Below are 17,125 nucleotides of genomic sequence, written 5' to 3'. Positions count from 1 at the left end.
TCTTCATCAGTATCTTCTTCATTCTGATCTTCCGTGGTATCTAAATCTGTAATAATATGAAAAAAATTAATTAATGTCGCCGAAAAATTAAAAACCAAATTTCAATAATTTTCAATTTCAATTCCAGAAATTTTAAATTCCCTGACATTTCAAGGTATTTTAGGTCAATCGCCACCCTTTTTGTGTATGGGCGAAAATAATTAATAGCTAAAAAATATTTAAATGGCATAATTTTGTAATCTGTGTATTCACATGTACTCATTATAAGAATGAACAATAACGTAAAAAAAGAATATTCTACGAACTAACCGAGAGGAGCATGGCATTAAGTGTGGTTCTACGATTGGAGCAGACGTTAAAGAAGTCGAAGCGTCTGTAACTTCAGTACATTCAGCTGCAGACGATGTTACAGCTGGCTCAGTTCTGTATAAAACAAATAAATAAAAGAATAATTCAAATTAAGTATATATACATTAGACACAAAAATTACGGGATTGAAAAAAAGGTCATAAATGTTTGGATAATTTTCAACAGATTGTAACTCGGAAGGAGATCGTCGTTCAGTAAACAAAAAAAAATTATTTTAGTCCCAACTGTTTAGTTTTCATATGTTACCATACAAAATTTTTATCATTCACGGTTTCGGAGTTATTCAGAGAGAACTACAAAAATAAAAAAATTTCAACAATTTAGCTTCCTTTAAAAAAAGTCTGTGAGTTTGAAAACTTTTTTTTCGAAATTTCACCTCATTGATTTGTTAAAAAATTTGATACTTCTTAGTTTGCTAAACATTTTTTATGAGCAGATCCGAAAAGTAGACACTTAAGACAACAATTTGCTTTTTTTTTAAGTGTACGACCATGTGCTTTTTTAGATTTACGCTCTGTGGAAAATCATCAAAAACAATTGGGCATTTCCAAATATAATTGTGCTCTCTGACTCTCAATGGAGAAAATGAGAAGCACGCGGTTAAATTAACTTCTGTATTAAGAAGGGTTTATACTTGTTTCTTTATTGCATCCGTTGAGATAAATAGTAAGGTCCTTGTTGCACTTGAACGATAAATGCAAATTTTGTCTATAAAATACTCTTAAACATTTTTATTTGTTTAAGAGCATTTTATGGACAAACTGAACGATAAACCCTTCTTAAATGTATATATATATATTTATATATTATACTTCAAAATTTTTAGTAAAATATGTAAAGCACAATATACTTTGTAAAATTATTGTTTACAAAAAAAAATAGCTATAATTTTATCATGCTTTTTATATAATTATGTGAAAACTTCTACTTAATAAATTATTTATCATATAGGGTAAAACACCCAGTAGCTGCTCAGCGATCAGTAACTGCTTACTCCATGTATTTGTATATCTATATTCATATATATAGATATACAAATTCCTGAGCAACGGCTGCGTGCTTTACCTTATTTTGAAAATAAAATTAAAAAATATTCAATCGACTTACCGTTGATAACACAAATATTGAGATTTCACTCTGAATTCCTTATAACAAGAGGAATGATACCCGATTATGTCGTCATTCCAATTTTCCGGTAATACGACATTACTATATTTATGTTTATGATGCTTTCGAGCAGACAAAAAAGTTCGACAAGAAAGCAAAATTTCTTGAGAAAATTTCTTGATCTCTTCGCGTTTCTCTCTAAAGCGAGGGTTATCACACAATACACTGCATAAAGAACACTCCATTTTTGCTGAGCAATTAAAAAAAAAATGTAAGTTATATAGTCGGCTTCAGCATGGAGTAACTAAACACAGTACGCAGCATCGCGCGCATGCGTACTAATATAACTAAACTCCAATAGAAAAATGTACAGAATGAATAGATTTTTATTGTTATGAATTTCAAATTCCATTGGAGGATCAGCAAAATATACCATGCAATTTGTAGGACAATATGGGCGTTAAATTATATAATTATTAACTAACCAACAAAAAAAAAATCAGCTGGTTAGTAATAATTTTTCATGACCTCGTAAATAGTACATGTTGCAAAAATGGGACCTCGTTGATCAAACCTAGCATTTTGTAGGACAAATATTTTTTCGGCTACTTTAGATTATTATTATAAGAATTATAAATTAAAAAACCAGTTAGTAATAAATTTTTGATAACCACTAAATCAACAAATTATGTCCTCATTACCCCTGTTAGCTACCACAATCGAGCATTTTCGTAAAGGAAATTCTTGAGCGTCTCATTGAAACGAAGCTACTCACGAAGTTTCAACTTGATACTTATTATTTTTACATCTAGTATTTGTACTACAACCTAAGAGTGTCGGACTAGAAAAACGTTCCACGTAATGTGTAGGACAATGTGGGCGTTAAATTATATAATTATTAATTAACCAACAAAAAAAAAATCAGCTGGTTAGTAATAATTTTTCATGACCTCGTAAATAGTACATGTTGCAAAAATGGGACCTCGTTGATCAAACCTAGCATTTTGTAGGACAAATATTTTTTCGGCTAATTTAGATTATTATTATAAGAATTATAAATAAAAAAACCAGTTAGTAATGAATTTTTGATAACCACTAAATCAACAAATTATGTTCTCATTACCCCTGTTAGCTACCACTTACGAAATTTTTGTACTAGCTAATGTTGGGCGTCTCGTCAAAATGAAGCTACTGACGAAAATTTAGCTTGTTAGTAATCACTTACGAAAAAGGGCGAGGGATCCCGGTCTATTTCGAATTCTCATCTGCACTCAGTTGGACAGCTTATACAAGTGACGTCATAGTGCTGAATCTCATTATTTTATGCTCGTATATCGTTCTAGATAGGTCACCTGGTGATTCAAATGACCCATAAATTTTTCAACATGAGCCTGTAGTCTATCATTACTTTTTGCTACAATGAAAAATACCATGTTTATTAGCCCAGCTTATCAGCTCCAATATTCACTGAATTCGTTTGCTAAAAAAATCATACGCTATGCGTTGCAAAAACTTAACTAACGGTAAACAGCACTTAGCCTAATTTCCTCGTCCGAGCACTCGGTAGGACATGCAATGTCAACAGCTAAATAATACGCTAAAAAAGGCGAATCGTCAGTACCAATTCGCGTTTCTAATATCGTATATGCGTGTAATTTTTCAGTGCGTGGTTTGCCCCGCCACTGTAATGCTGGCCACAGTTGCACAATCATAAGAAATATACAAGTCGCGTACAAATCAATCTGCCTAATTGCTTTAGCAATTGTGCCTTTATATAAATAGAATAAAATATTCTAAAATCCCATTAAAATTCAACATTCAAAATGAACCATAACAATGGTTCGGTTATATCGTCGACGAGTGATTTTATCGAAGGCTTCGGCCGGATGTTTTATGTGATAGACCCCAAGAAGTCGCAGTTTGAAAGGATCGAGGAAGTGCCCAATTTTTATGTGCAGGTAGAAAAATATATAGTTCATATATGCGAAGTGTGATATTGTATTTTATACATGTGTATTTATATAATAATATATTACCTATTATGTATATTACATGTTTATTAACCTTATTACCGTTACTATTTAACCTTTTATCTATTAGGCATAATATAAAAATTTATACATAGATAGAAACAAGTACCTTAGTTATTTGTTTTATTTATTGTAATATTTATAAAGATATAATTCTTAACGCTGAGGATAACAAACAGCCTCTAGATTATATTATTGTGTTTGCATACCTTTTTTTATCAAAATTACTTTTATATTATAGTAAGGATACAACTGAAATAAGACACAAGAGGCTTTTATTTAAACTATGAATAAAATAGTATTAAAGTATTTTTAGATTATGGTTTGTACCTACTACAAGAATTATAGACGTTTCTAAGAAAAATATTTGGAAGTACATTATCCATCAATTGAAATTTTTGTTCTATTCTAGCATCATAGATAATATTTTATTTTGATATACACATTTCGATCTCCCAAATTTTTATATCCACTAAGAAACACACATATATTATTATGTTTATATTAGGGATGTAACGATACATGATTTTGCCGATACGATACCGATACCGATATTTGTAGTAATGTATCGGCGATACCGATACCGATACCGATATCGATGGCTTGGTAGAAAAATAAATAGTGCATTATGCATAAAAAGTTACCAACATTTAACAGAGACTCAACTGTTAATCGTATTCTTTTAAATAAAAATGCCAAATCAAAAAACAACAAAACCATTTATTTTAGTATTATTATTTTACAAAGTCAGTTAAACTTTAAGTAATACACATACAATCAGTACCTAATAAAAGTTCACTATTGGTAGAGTTTTTTCAGAAAACAAAGTGCGCACGCGCTGGCGGCCTCCCGCATCGTTCATTGGGCGCGGTTTTTTTAATTGTTTGATATCGGTATCGGTTGTTTTATTATCGGCGATACCGATATATCGGCTTGCCGATTATATCGGCCGATATATCGGTATCGGTATCGGTATCGTTACATCCCTAGTTTATATCATTATTTACCTATTTATTACCTTATTATATAATAATTTAAACCGCATAATGTGTGTTGATTGATAGAATGATTATAAAAATACATAATTGTTTGCTTATTTTTAATAATTAAAAGCAGCTTGTTGCTTCATATAATTATGACTATTAGTATAAATTAATGTCGATACGGATAATTACCGGAATTCGCAATATTTGCAAATCTATCCATATTGAAGCCTTTTAATGTGTTTATGTATCAGCTATTTATTATGAGTTAAAAATACTAATTTGAAACATTTTTTTTTTTTATATACAACATATTTTTTATATTATGCCCGAAAATATAACTGAGGATATTTTTAAGTTAATTTTGTCATTATTTCTTGTATTTTAATTTCAAAGAGAAACTTTATGCATATTAAACATTATATACATCAAACTTTGGTTAAAACTTATTCGTCGAATAATGTATAAAACTACCATTTTAAAAACGTATTCTAATTGCCCGTATTCGACAGTTTACGTGACATTTTAATATTATCGTGTAATACATTGGACGGATAAGTTTTATCCAAGCATTGAAAAATCGGCCCTAAACGATATACGTAAAAAAAACTTCTTAGAATTGATAAGGAATTGATCTTATGAATCATAAATATTATTTTTTCAGTCATGGCCCTACTTCTTTACCTTTATGATACTGGAACATATCATTCTGAAGCTTAAGGGTAAACGAGGCATAAGACTAAATGACGGCATAACAAGCATTTCAAATGGACTGTTTCTTGAAGGCGGCAGGTAAGTCAATTAATCAACATATTATTATTATTAATTTTATATTTTTTATAATAAATTATCCCGTCTTCCCCTTTGAATTTTTTTTTAATCCATGAAGTCTTCTAAATAAGCTATATTCAGCCAATACATCGATTTCTGTATCAGTTTTTCACCTCCTCCTCCATATTTAATTTATGAACTATATTTAATATTACATAATATATAAAATGTATAAAGGCTTTGAATGTGAATGTGAATGTGAGGGTAAAATTTCAAGGTCTCGGCCACGTCTCGACAATACCGTCACGTCATGGAATAAGGTGACGATTTTGGTCAAAATGGATATCTATCACTTCATTTATGACATTTGGCTGCGCACACACTCTCTTTTTTACTCTGAAAAATGCATAAATATAATTATACAGTATTTACAAGGCATTAGTAAAACTATTAAGTATAAAGTAGATAATTACTATAGTTACCAACTATTGTGCAATATTTTAATCATAGAGCAGTCATTATCACATGCACTTGGGTAGAAAATATTATAAATAATGAAATGAAACAATTAATAAAGTCATTAACATATTGCGTTTATGTTATCGTGTTATGTTATAAAAATAATTACTGACTATAGAGTCAATACAGCAAGCATAATATAGACACAGAATACTTAATAGTAGCTAACGCTAATATAGATGTATACCTATCATATTACATATAATATTATTATAATTACAGACACGATTGAATTTTAAATCGGAAATTATTAAACGTACGAATTTTAACACAGAACTAATTCATTATAGATATCCAACTTAGTTGACACTAGTTATACACTACCTACTGTTTTTTGAAAAAAAAAACATCTCTCATAATATATAATTCTTATAAACAGCATATTTTTATTGAGCAATATAAATCTATCTAAAATTTAGATTCTAACATTTTTTTTTATTGTAGTTTCAAAGCTAGAATATTGGAAAAACTTTCAAGAAAATAGTAATAAACTGTATAACGGCTCTATGAAGGTGTTAAGATTTCTTAATAATCTTGTTCTAGATTGATATGGCGCGGCGCAGAATTCTATGCATACAACTGGATATATAATAATTGGAAAATGGTGGATTTGCCATGGGATTCCACTACCACTTGGGTTCTAGCAGCTCTGGGGATGGACTTCTGCTACTATTGGATGCACAGAGCTTGTCATGGTTAGTTTTAAACATTGTTTATAATACGGTTTTAAAGTTATTATTCGTCGTAATCCCTTTGACATAGTCGTAAAAGCTTATGGTTCTTGGATGGATTCTCAATTATGTTAGCTTTAAAGGGTGCAACAGCCTGAAGATATCATACCGTGCATTATATAGCTCTATGAAATATATTTTGCATACGTCTTTCTCATACAGTATGTTTCAAACATCTATAGATAGAATATTCGAATAAAAATCCTGTGTTATCAAAGATAAACGAAACAATTTTACAAAGCCATATTTTCGCAGATCATGATTGCAAATTTAAAAAAAAAACTCAGTTTTTATTAAAATATTATGAAATATCCAGTACGGCGAAAAATGTTCAATTCCGAATACATAGAAAAATGTTTAGTATTTGGAATACAATATATGAATAGGCTTTTTAAATCAAAATGTTTATTCAGATGATGATTCATCATATATCAGATGTTTATTTACAATATTGCCACCGATTTAAAATTGCTGTCGACCCAAAACGAATACATTTGTATTGAAACCTCTACTAAAATATTTTCAGTAATGGCTTTGTAATGTCAGTGGTTTCAATCCCATATAAGAAACATAACTATCTACACATGAAAGAGACTTTTCACTTTTCATAATAGTTCTTTGGTCGGTTTTCTATTTAAAACATTTAAAATTAGTTGTGTTATTCTCAATTATTGATAAATCATTATAAAAATAACTAAAGTATAAGGTATTCACATTGAGTAATACACATTTGAATTTTCCAAAAAGATATATAAATATTTAGATTAAAGGTAAGATATCTTTTTCAGGATGCACACTTGCTATTCTTGCTACACGTTAGTCATAATATAAAATACTAGTTGCTCCGCGCGGTTTCACCCCCGTGGCTCCACTCCTGTTGCCCGTAGCGTGATGAAATATAGCCTATAACCTTCCTCGATAAATGGGCTATCTAACACCGAAAGAATTTTTCAAATCGGACCAGTAGTTCCCGAGATTAGTGCGTTCAAACAAACAAACAAACTCTTCAGCTTTATAATATTAGTATAGATGTATAATCCATTTCATTTTATACAGATTTGTCTGCCTTAAAAATTACTTCACTTTCCAAAGATACATTAGATTAGATTATAATATTATTATTGGCTAATATTCTATACTGTTGTTTGCCACAAACTTAAAAATGTTAATTTTGCAGAGAGTCACGTTCTCTGGGCTCAACATCAGGTTCATCACACGTCAGAAGATTTCAACATGGGAGTCGGTATCAGGCAATCATTTGTGCAAGGATGGTGTGGATTTGTGAGTTTTCATTATAAGTTTTTTTAATAGAAGAATAGGCATTTATTTTTTTAGAACAGAACCATTTATTTATAGAACAGGCTTACAATGACGTTATGTGTTTACGTTAAGGTCTAATTATTTTGGGATATTATGTACTTACTAGGTACTAATCAAGTTTGTATATTATTCTATGTGACGTATAAATATCATAAATATTTAACAGTATCATATAAAAAGATATATCGTAAATAATACATTGGAAACGGACTCTTCGGTCCACCGATTGCAAATACAATTTAAGTTCAATTCGCCATCCACGAATTCTTTGGTGTATTATTGAACTGTTCTGTGCTTGGATTTTCAGCTCAAACTATTGGAACGGTATTTTATATCTTTTTTAGATGAAATATAAATTATAAAGTAACTCCTAATTTGTAAAAAAAAAAACATGTATGTTGAACTTTGCGTATTATGCGTATATAACTGCATAGAGTTCGTTAATAAGTTAATATTAAAACCGTACAAATTGACAAACGCACCGGTCATTTTCACGAACACGGTTTTGCTATAAGTTTATAGAAATATAAGTATTAAGTAGCTTTATTATTTAGCTATCGAATGGAGGAAATAAAATGATTACCGTGCTCATATTACTTCGTTCGTAAACAATTTTCTGTCCCCCAACTATTCAATAACTTTTCTGTTAGTTTCGACGTCTTTCACACTCTGGACAGCTAATGTTCTCTTAATGGGATATTTCGCTTTTGCTAACTAGTTTTACACAATATGTTACGAGGTGCAAAACTTATCTTATATACTTAATCCGTTTATTATTATTATTGTGAATTTCTTCTGCTCACAAAGGTTTTTTTTTAATTGAGATAAAAGTTACTGAGGTTTTGCTCTTGCGCTTTAAATCTAATGATTTAAATAGTATTTTATTTATTAATATTTTCTTTACGCATATGACATCAAGCTTCATAAATATCACCTTCAAAACATTGTTTATAAAGAGAAAATAAACACATTATGTAACAATGTTGAATGCTTTATAAAAAAGAGCAATTTAATTTTAATACTAAATGTACGTTTATTCTAAAACTCGTTAATTAGCTATAATGTAACATCATTAATTCTTACAAATTTAATCAGCTTCGATTATGTATTTACATCGGCTCATTTACTATCATTATAACTTAGGGTAACCGCTTTATGTAAAATTTATTTATTTATATGTTACTCTTTAATAAAACTATAGATGGATAACTTATTATCTTCTTCTAGTGATCGCTTCCAGACGACCGGGGCAAAATCAAGCTTACTAAAAATTACATTGGTATGCAGAAAAAAGGCATAGGACAAAAGAAAATATAATAAAATCTATTTATCCTCTAAATGATTAATTTAAATACATTTTAATAACTAAATGACCTGATTGAAATTTGTATATCCCTTACAATAGATTAACCTAAATACACTTTGCTAAGACTGTTTTGTGGAAACGTTTGATTTTATAGAACAAATAATATACACTATAATTTATATGTTTATATAGGATTCAAATTTAAATAATCACTGGCGATCTATCGTGCAGATGTTATTCTTAATGACTCACATGGAATTTAATTGATAATGATATTTATCTAGCTAATCCATACTAATATTATAAATGCGAAAGTAACTCTGTCTGTCTGTCTGTTACTCAATCACGCCTAAACTACTGAACGAATTTTAATGAAATTTGGTATGGAGATATTTTGATACCCGAGAAAGGACATAGGCTACTTTTTATCCCGGGAAAATGACGCAATCCCGTAAATCCCACGGGAACGGGAACTATGCGGGTTTTTCTTTGACTGCGCGGGCGAAGCCGCGGGCGGAAACCTAATATTATCATAAAATAATACAATAGATAAGACAATCTATGACCCGCCTCAACACAAAATATACCAGCTGTCAATGTGACTCACGTCATTGTCATTTTACGAATTCATGTCTATTTAAAAGAGAATACATAAACTTGGTCTACTTTATTTTAAACTGGCTGCCCTGGTAGACGTAGTTCTATTCTATGTGGCTCTATTGCCCCTTTTTTGTGTTTTCTCTCCATTAGAACTTTCCTTGTGTCTTGACAAAAACGTTAAAAAAATATCCTCTCGAGCCGTTCTCGAGTAACATGACGATTTCCTCCTCCTTCAGAATTAAAGCAGTGGTGATGATATAACATGCGCAGATGTATTGAAAACTTTTTTCATGCACCCTCGCCTGATTGAAAGGGTCGATTTGAAGTCCGATCCTGCACTGAGCCACCACTGTCACCGCAAATTAATCTATATTAAAAGAAATAGTGGTCTATATAATATATTAATTACTGTACTGTTTAATTGTGTTGTAACCCTACTAATGGTCGTTCAACGCTCTTTAGCCCGTGTATCGATATAATCACGCAATAAACGGCACGCGATGACGTACATCTGCAATGCATGCACGTTTCAATCAATAATTGCAGAAGAGACTTAATTATCCGGTCTCGTTAACTTGGTAAAGTCGGATGAAAAATCAGTTACTGTTTATACAGGAAATAGAGCTGTATACGGAATAATATTGGGAATGCTAATAAGGGAATTCTAATAAGAAGGATTGTATTCTCCATACATGCCTTGTAATAAATAATATAATAAGATATGGTCAACCCGAGGGTAATATTACATTATGAGTTTAATACAGGTTTTACGAAATTCAATAAGATAGAACAGTACCTGCGTGGTACTGTTAAAATAACTCTATTACAATTTGTGTCGCTGGAATAAAACATGAAACATGAAAATATCCGACATTTAAATAAAGTAAACCTCTTTATGTCATCAACTTTCAATCAGAAATATTTACACTCTACTTTTATTTAATATTCACGAAATAGAGAAATAATAACGCTTTTACTTTACATATGAGCCATAGATATGAGCCAGCAGTATGTATATGTTAATATGTTATTAATTTGTATTGATTATCCAAATATTATCGCTAACTTTACCTTAAATTTGCTATATCCTGATCTATCAGAATAAGCTGAAATTAAAAGTATGATGATGGTATTTAAAACTGATCTGACTTTGAATTATGGTCAATTATAAAATAGAGTAATATGAGAGAAATCCGTGCTTCTTATATCATTAAACAGTAGTTGAGATGAGGTATTATTACCTATCAATCACTAATTAACATTTTTACGGATAACATTATTAGATAAAGATTTTAATAGCACCAATCAACTCAATTGGTTTCTAATTGCTCGACTACAAAGCATATTAAAGGTTAATAATTTTACCGGAATGCACGTATATGGTCAGCTGTTTTAAATCATTCTTTATTTACTTACAATATTATGTTTCCGAAGTATGAAGTATGAAACGTGAAGTATAAATAATATAACTGACTGAATCTAAAACAAACGTTAGAAATATTTACACAGACAATTTAACCACGCATCCGGTTAAAGTTTCTTTACGAACATAATTACAACCTTTTAAACGTTATTATTATACATTTTAAATGTTATTCGAGTAATGTAGTAATTTATAATTCATATTTCGTATACCAGCTACTTTTGGTAATTCTACATTTAATATACCTATCATACAAATATTATAAATCTGAAGAGTTTGTTTGTTTGGTTGCCCCGCTAATCGCAGCAACTACGGGTCCGATTTTAAAAAATCTTTCAGTGATAGATAGCCCATTTATGCAGGAGGATGGAGCATCAAGCTAAGATTAATAGCAATGTGGGTAAAAGCGTGGGGCACAGCTAGTAAAAATATACAAGTATCGTGGACAAAACTAATGATTAAAATTGTTTACAGGCATTCTACCTCCCTCTTGCTCTGGCCATCCCACCAGCGCAGTTCATGGTTCACCATCAATTCAGTTATCTATACATGTTCTGGATTCATACTGAAATAGTGAACAAGCTTGGACCTCTAGAATACTTCATGAATACTCCCAGCCACCACAGAATCCACCATGGTAAGAAGACAATAATTGTTTATTATTAAATTGACTTTGCCGCGTAGTCAAAGGAAATTCTCATGGGAATGAGTTGTTTTACCGCTGCAAAATTAGCCTATTTACTCTCTAGCGTCCTAACAATCTCCAGACACAAAATCGCTCCGATTGATGTAAAGAGAGATAAACACACTTTCGTATTGTAATATTATTGTGGGGATTATCATATTGTGTAAGATGCAAGAAAATTGTGTTAAACGTCCCTGTGAGTCCCATCACAGTCCTAAATAAATGTAATTATGATTGATCTGTTATGAGCACAGGTTTATAGCCTGGTTTTGGTTATACAGGTTTAAAGCCTATATGGTACAGGTTTATAGCCTATATGGTGGGGAAGATAATACTTTACTCAATTTTACTTCAGGGATTTTTAAAATGAGGAAGAAAATAAGAATGATCTCGCCATTTATCTGGCTACCGCATCATAGCCGCTAACCATTTAGCAAATGTGGTCGCAAATTTGTGCCCTAGCTTTTATCATGCTGGTTAAAAATATTACGCGTATTTATAAAGTTTATAAGATAATTATGTTGTCTCTTTAATAATATAACTTAATTGCAAAGATTTATCAATGTTATTATTATAATTATTACATAATCATATTTTGAATGATCTTTTTTATAGTTTGAGCAAAAAATTAGGTATATAGGTAGTTCATTTTACGCATGAAAACACCGTCTCTTTGATGAAAAACTTGTAGAGGTGGAGTCAAAAGTTAGTTGGAAGTTTGTTGTGTAATCATGATTAACTCAGTACCTAAATCTTAACTCAATTAAGAAGCAGGACTTTTAATTGTATGTATACTTAATTATAATTTACACAAGTTATGCGTTTAAAATAAAACCGCACGTTTTTTAATTAGCTATCGAATATACAACTACTTATTAACAACATTCGTCCAAATCTCTTCAGATATTCTAGCAATAAGAATCTTGAATAATATATAATTGTAGTACATAGTTATGTTATTTTTCTTATATGAGTCTGAATTTAATTATTACTTACTTGGACAACACTACCATTGACTTATGGTTCAATTGTTTTTTATTCGTTTTTAATGCATTGATTGACCCTTATAAAACAAAGGAATTCAATATAATTCATGCTTTCAGGAAGTAATCCCTATTGCATAGACGTCAATTACGGCGGCGTGTTAATTATCTGGGATAAACTCTTCGGCACGTTCAGAGCAGAGAAGGACACAGATCGTATCGTGTACGGTCTTATTTTCCAACAACCTTCATTCAATCCTCTCCATTTGCAGGTAAATAAAACGTTATTTTGATTTAGCAAAATTTGATAGCGCCTGTTGAAAAAAAATTCTAATACGTAGATAATAAAATAACGTAGATAATAAACTAAATTTTCTTTGAAGGTGCTATTATTTTTTATAAATGTGTCAATTAAAATAAATATAATATTTAGGAGTACAACATACAATTTTCTTTACATATTCTAATTGTACCTATGTTATTTTTTTCAGACTTACTACAACAAGTATGTTGTTCAGAAATATAAGGATTACACAAAATGGGATCACAAGATACACGCTATATTTAATAGACCAAGTTGGAAACCTGAGAAATATGTTAAGTTCCAGGATTTGCCTGAAGACGTAAGTATACCCATTACCCACGCAATACATTGTGCTTCTACATCAAAGGTAGGAAGATCAGACGAGGATCAAAGCGGTTTCTTAACAAACTCATAAAAATCTTCATAAAATTTGACAAAGTTATATTGTTAAGGAAACCGGAACAGCCTTATTAGCGTGACTTATGTCTTACATTACTGTTTTGTTTCCTTGTTTATTATACTTTTAATGATAAGTAATCTATAATCTAATTACATAATTAATTAATATAACATTTAAATGCATGTTACTTATATTTTTTGCAGCCCAAAATACATCTTGCCGTGAAATATGACGTTGTTCTTCCTAAGTGGTGCATCGTTTACCTGTTGAGTCACTACACTTTAGTTCTTTATGGATTTTACCGCCTATTTTTGATGCATTTGGTGAGTTTATAATATCTTACTTTACTTATAAGACTACAAGATAATTGAGAAGTTTGTACCAAACGAAACACGAAGAAAATATCGACCCAAATTTTACCCCTGTCGTATATCTTAATCTGAGTGTAACACACATCATACTAAAATATTCAATACGAATCAAAGCTACTTCTTACATTCAACATAAGAGGATGAAAATACAAGATAAGAACGAAATATCAACATGACCTAAAGCTCTCGTTTTCAGTCTACAACTCCAACATATTATATAGTAGTACATCAAAGCAGGCGTTACTAATACATAATTATTGTATTACTCACACAATTTGTTGTTTGTGTAAAATACAAATGAATTAATAAGGTGATTAATAGTTTATTTTTGGCGTGTTTGTTTTTCTAATTGAAATTTATTTTAACTACTAAACGACCGAATAAAAAATAAAGTATACCCGTACATGCATATTTTTAATTAACATAAAACTATACAAATGATCTCATCATATAAAGTAGATAAACTGAATGTAATGTGAAAATATTTGAGTGAGAGTGAAAATACAGGCTTGAGGGAAAAAAAATATAATTTATTAAAGATAATTCTTTGTTACTTTTATTAAATGGGAATTGCAGTCACAATTCCCATTTAATAAAAGTAACAAAGAAAGCGTGGCTTTTAGAAATCTAGCTTATTTGTGTCGAAGTATAAATGTAGTTTTAATTCCGATTTTAAATCATAAAATGTACTAGAATATTATTATGTATCAGAAATATCTGGAAAAAACGTGGATTTTGTTTAATTTGACTAATCCGGTTTGAGCGGAAATATTAAAATTAGCTTAAGGCCGTTGATGTTTATGTTATGTTTTTTAAACTTTGCATGCTTTGAACTAATATATTGAAACCGCATACACTAATATACTAAATTTAACTTGGACACAAATATAATATCATGCGTAAAACATAACTAAATAAATATACATATATATGGCTAAACTTCTCTCATACACTATGTTAACCAGGTAATTTTACTTTCAAGATATTTATCTTACTACTTACTTAGTTGTGCTATTTTAGTTTAGTTTATTTGTAACTGTATATTTAGTATATTGTATATTTAGTTGTACCTGCTTCTAATTTCGCGGTATTCTTATGTAATGTGAAAGCAAAGCTTCGCTAGTAGGTAGGTACTTCGACAAAATTTGTGAAATATTTTAAAAGTATGCACCAAATTACTCTTGAAGCTTTGGCACAAACTTTGATGGATGAATGTGGAAAGCTTAATCTCTAAAACGTTAACTCCTGGGAAGTTTTAAGTCATTTAATAACTTCTGAAATGGTTTTTAAATATTTATGCCATGTCGTAGAATTAGTTTTTTGGCAATGAATGGTGTCCAACTTATACAAAGTTGGGCACCAAGTATGACTAAATGTACAAAAACTTGTATCCTACGGATTGCATTATTAATGCGGTTACTTGTATCATAATAAAACATTTGTGATTAAATGACAGCCTTTACAAAGAAAAAACAACTTTTACATTCATAAGAGTCTCTGACAAAAATTAATAAAGTTCGTAAACTACTTCCCAATTCTATCTCTATATTTATCTGTAACTAGCGGTTTTACCCGCATTGTTCCGTTCCTGTTGGCCTTAGTGTGATGACTGATGATATATAGCCTACCTATATAGCCTTCCTCGATAAATGGGCTTCCTAACACCGAAATAATTTTTCAAATCCGACCACCAGTTCCTGAGATAAGCGCGATCAAACAAACAAACAAACTCTTCAGCTTTACAATATTAGTATTGATAAACGTGATTAATTAATATTAACCATTTGTTCACAGAGTATGTCACCACTCGTAGTACTCGTCCTAGTGCTATACATTCTCGCTTCTCTGACGGTATTCGGAATGATCCTGGACGCGTCTCCAAGGGCGCCCTTCCTGGAACTCATTCGATGCCTCACATTGATCGTGATCACTTCGTTTGTACCATCAATACGACTCAGCATGTTCTCAAAGATGTTCTACGTGTCATCCGCTTTGTTTTGGTTCTTGTTTGTGTATAAAACCACCGTTATAAGAGCTGAAAAGAAAGGGGACTGATTTAAGACAATATTTGTAAGCGTATGTTAAGACTATTAATAGTTAATACGTATGATATTGTTAACTCATTTTTAATTTCGAATAAATTATAAATATTTTTTACACGTGTTTTTTATTTTAAACACAAGAATTTAGAATAAATTTTCTCCTTCTATTGTGCGGACGTAATTCTCGTATACTGTAAAACCTTTGTTACCACATTTCTGGCAATTTATAAATTTTTCATTTTCATTTCATTTTTTTCCCGTATTTACATCATATTGCTTATAAATTATAATATGTATATGATTGTAATTTGTACAGATAAAGTGATGCCACAGTGGACTCATAAACGATAAAACCACATTAATTTATTATTTCCTGTATCCGTAATAAATATATAAGGAAGGCAGAAATTAATATCTGCTGTCTATCATCTTTCCGATAATATCTTTTGAGAAAAAAGTGAAGTGAAGTCCTGTGTCCCCGTAGTGGGGTAAGGGGCAGATGCATTATTCATACGTCTGTTTCACTGATCGATTTTCTTTAGGGACAAGTAGGTGATCAGCCTTCTGTGTCCTGCCAGACCGAGACATTTTTTTTCTTCGTCTCCACCGGGAATCGAACCCAGACCCCGTCGGTTGAGAACCATCAAATCAAAAAATTGTATCCTTATTACCTCTGTTAGCTACCACAATCGAGAGTTTCGTATAGGAAACTATTGGGCGTCTCATTAAAATAAAGCTACTCACGGAAAATTAGCTTGATAGTAATCACTTGCAAAAATGGGCGATGGATCCTGAACTAATATGGGAAACCACCATCAAACGTCCTTATTTGCAGTTGGCACATGTATAACTGTAAAAATATTAAATTTATCTTAACAAAAAACATAGTATTTTTTAAATTATAGAAACCAATTAAATGCTATATTAAGTGATTGTATATATACCTATCTATATAATAATATCATTATCTATGTGGAATTTATCTACGAAAAATACTACGCAAATAAACGTTGCATTTCGGATACCATACTAAGAATGTGGTACAATACAAAATACATAATATGACTGTAACATTTACATAAATTATTATAAAAGGGCAAACGCTCGCAACAAGCTCGCAAGCATGCCGAGTAAAAACAATAGGTACGAAGAAATGTTCTTCTAGACACATAAAATGTTGA

General features: G+C 30.7%; 1 protein-coding gene across 1 annotated transcript; it reads left to right on the top strand.

Moving 5' to 3' along the window:
• Positions 1-3,101: 3,101 nt before the first annotated feature.
• Positions 3,102-16,059, top strand: LOC149905300 (alkylglycerol monooxygenase-like). The gene is made up of 9 exons (XM_090106344.1): positions 3,102-3,434; positions 5,154-5,281; positions 6,323-6,474; positions 7,688-7,791; positions 11,634-11,796; positions 12,948-13,099; positions 13,319-13,450; positions 13,735-13,854; positions 15,697-16,059. The coding sequence occupies exons 1-9, from the start codon at positions 3,300-3,302 to the stop codon at positions 15,955-15,957; spliced, it is 1,347 nt and encodes a 448-aa protein (XP_089962470.1). The 5' UTR covers positions 3,102-3,299; the 3' UTR covers positions 15,958-16,059.
• The last annotated feature ends 1,066 nt before the right edge of the window (positions 16,060-17,125 follow it).

The sequence above is a fragment of the Colias eurytheme genome, chromosome 10 (genome assembly GCF_061535395.1).
Source record: "Colias eurytheme isolate Ceu_HAF_F1 chromosome 10, ilColEury1 Martin Lab GWU primary, whole genome shotgun sequence".
Taxonomy (NCBI): domain Eukaryota; kingdom Metazoa; phylum Arthropoda; class Insecta; order Lepidoptera; family Pieridae; genus Colias; species Colias eurytheme.
This window is presented reverse-complemented; position numbering and strand designations above follow the sequence as displayed.

What these genes read in the sequence shown, in the direction of transcription:
- LOC149905300 (XM_090106344.1), top strand. Translation starts at nt 3,300, where the DNA reads ATGAACCATAACAATGGTTCGGTTATATCGTCGACGAGTGATTTTATC. An exon ending in TGCAAGGATGGTGTGGATTT is followed by an intron (nt 7,792 to 11,633) that starts GTGAGTTTTCAT and finishes AATTGTTTACAG; the next exon opens with GCATTCTACCTCCCTCTTGC. An exon ending in TCCAGGATTTGCCTGAAGAC is followed by an intron (nt 13,451 to 13,734) that starts GTAAGTATACCC and finishes TATTTTTTGCAG; the next exon opens with CCCAAAATACATCTTGCCGT.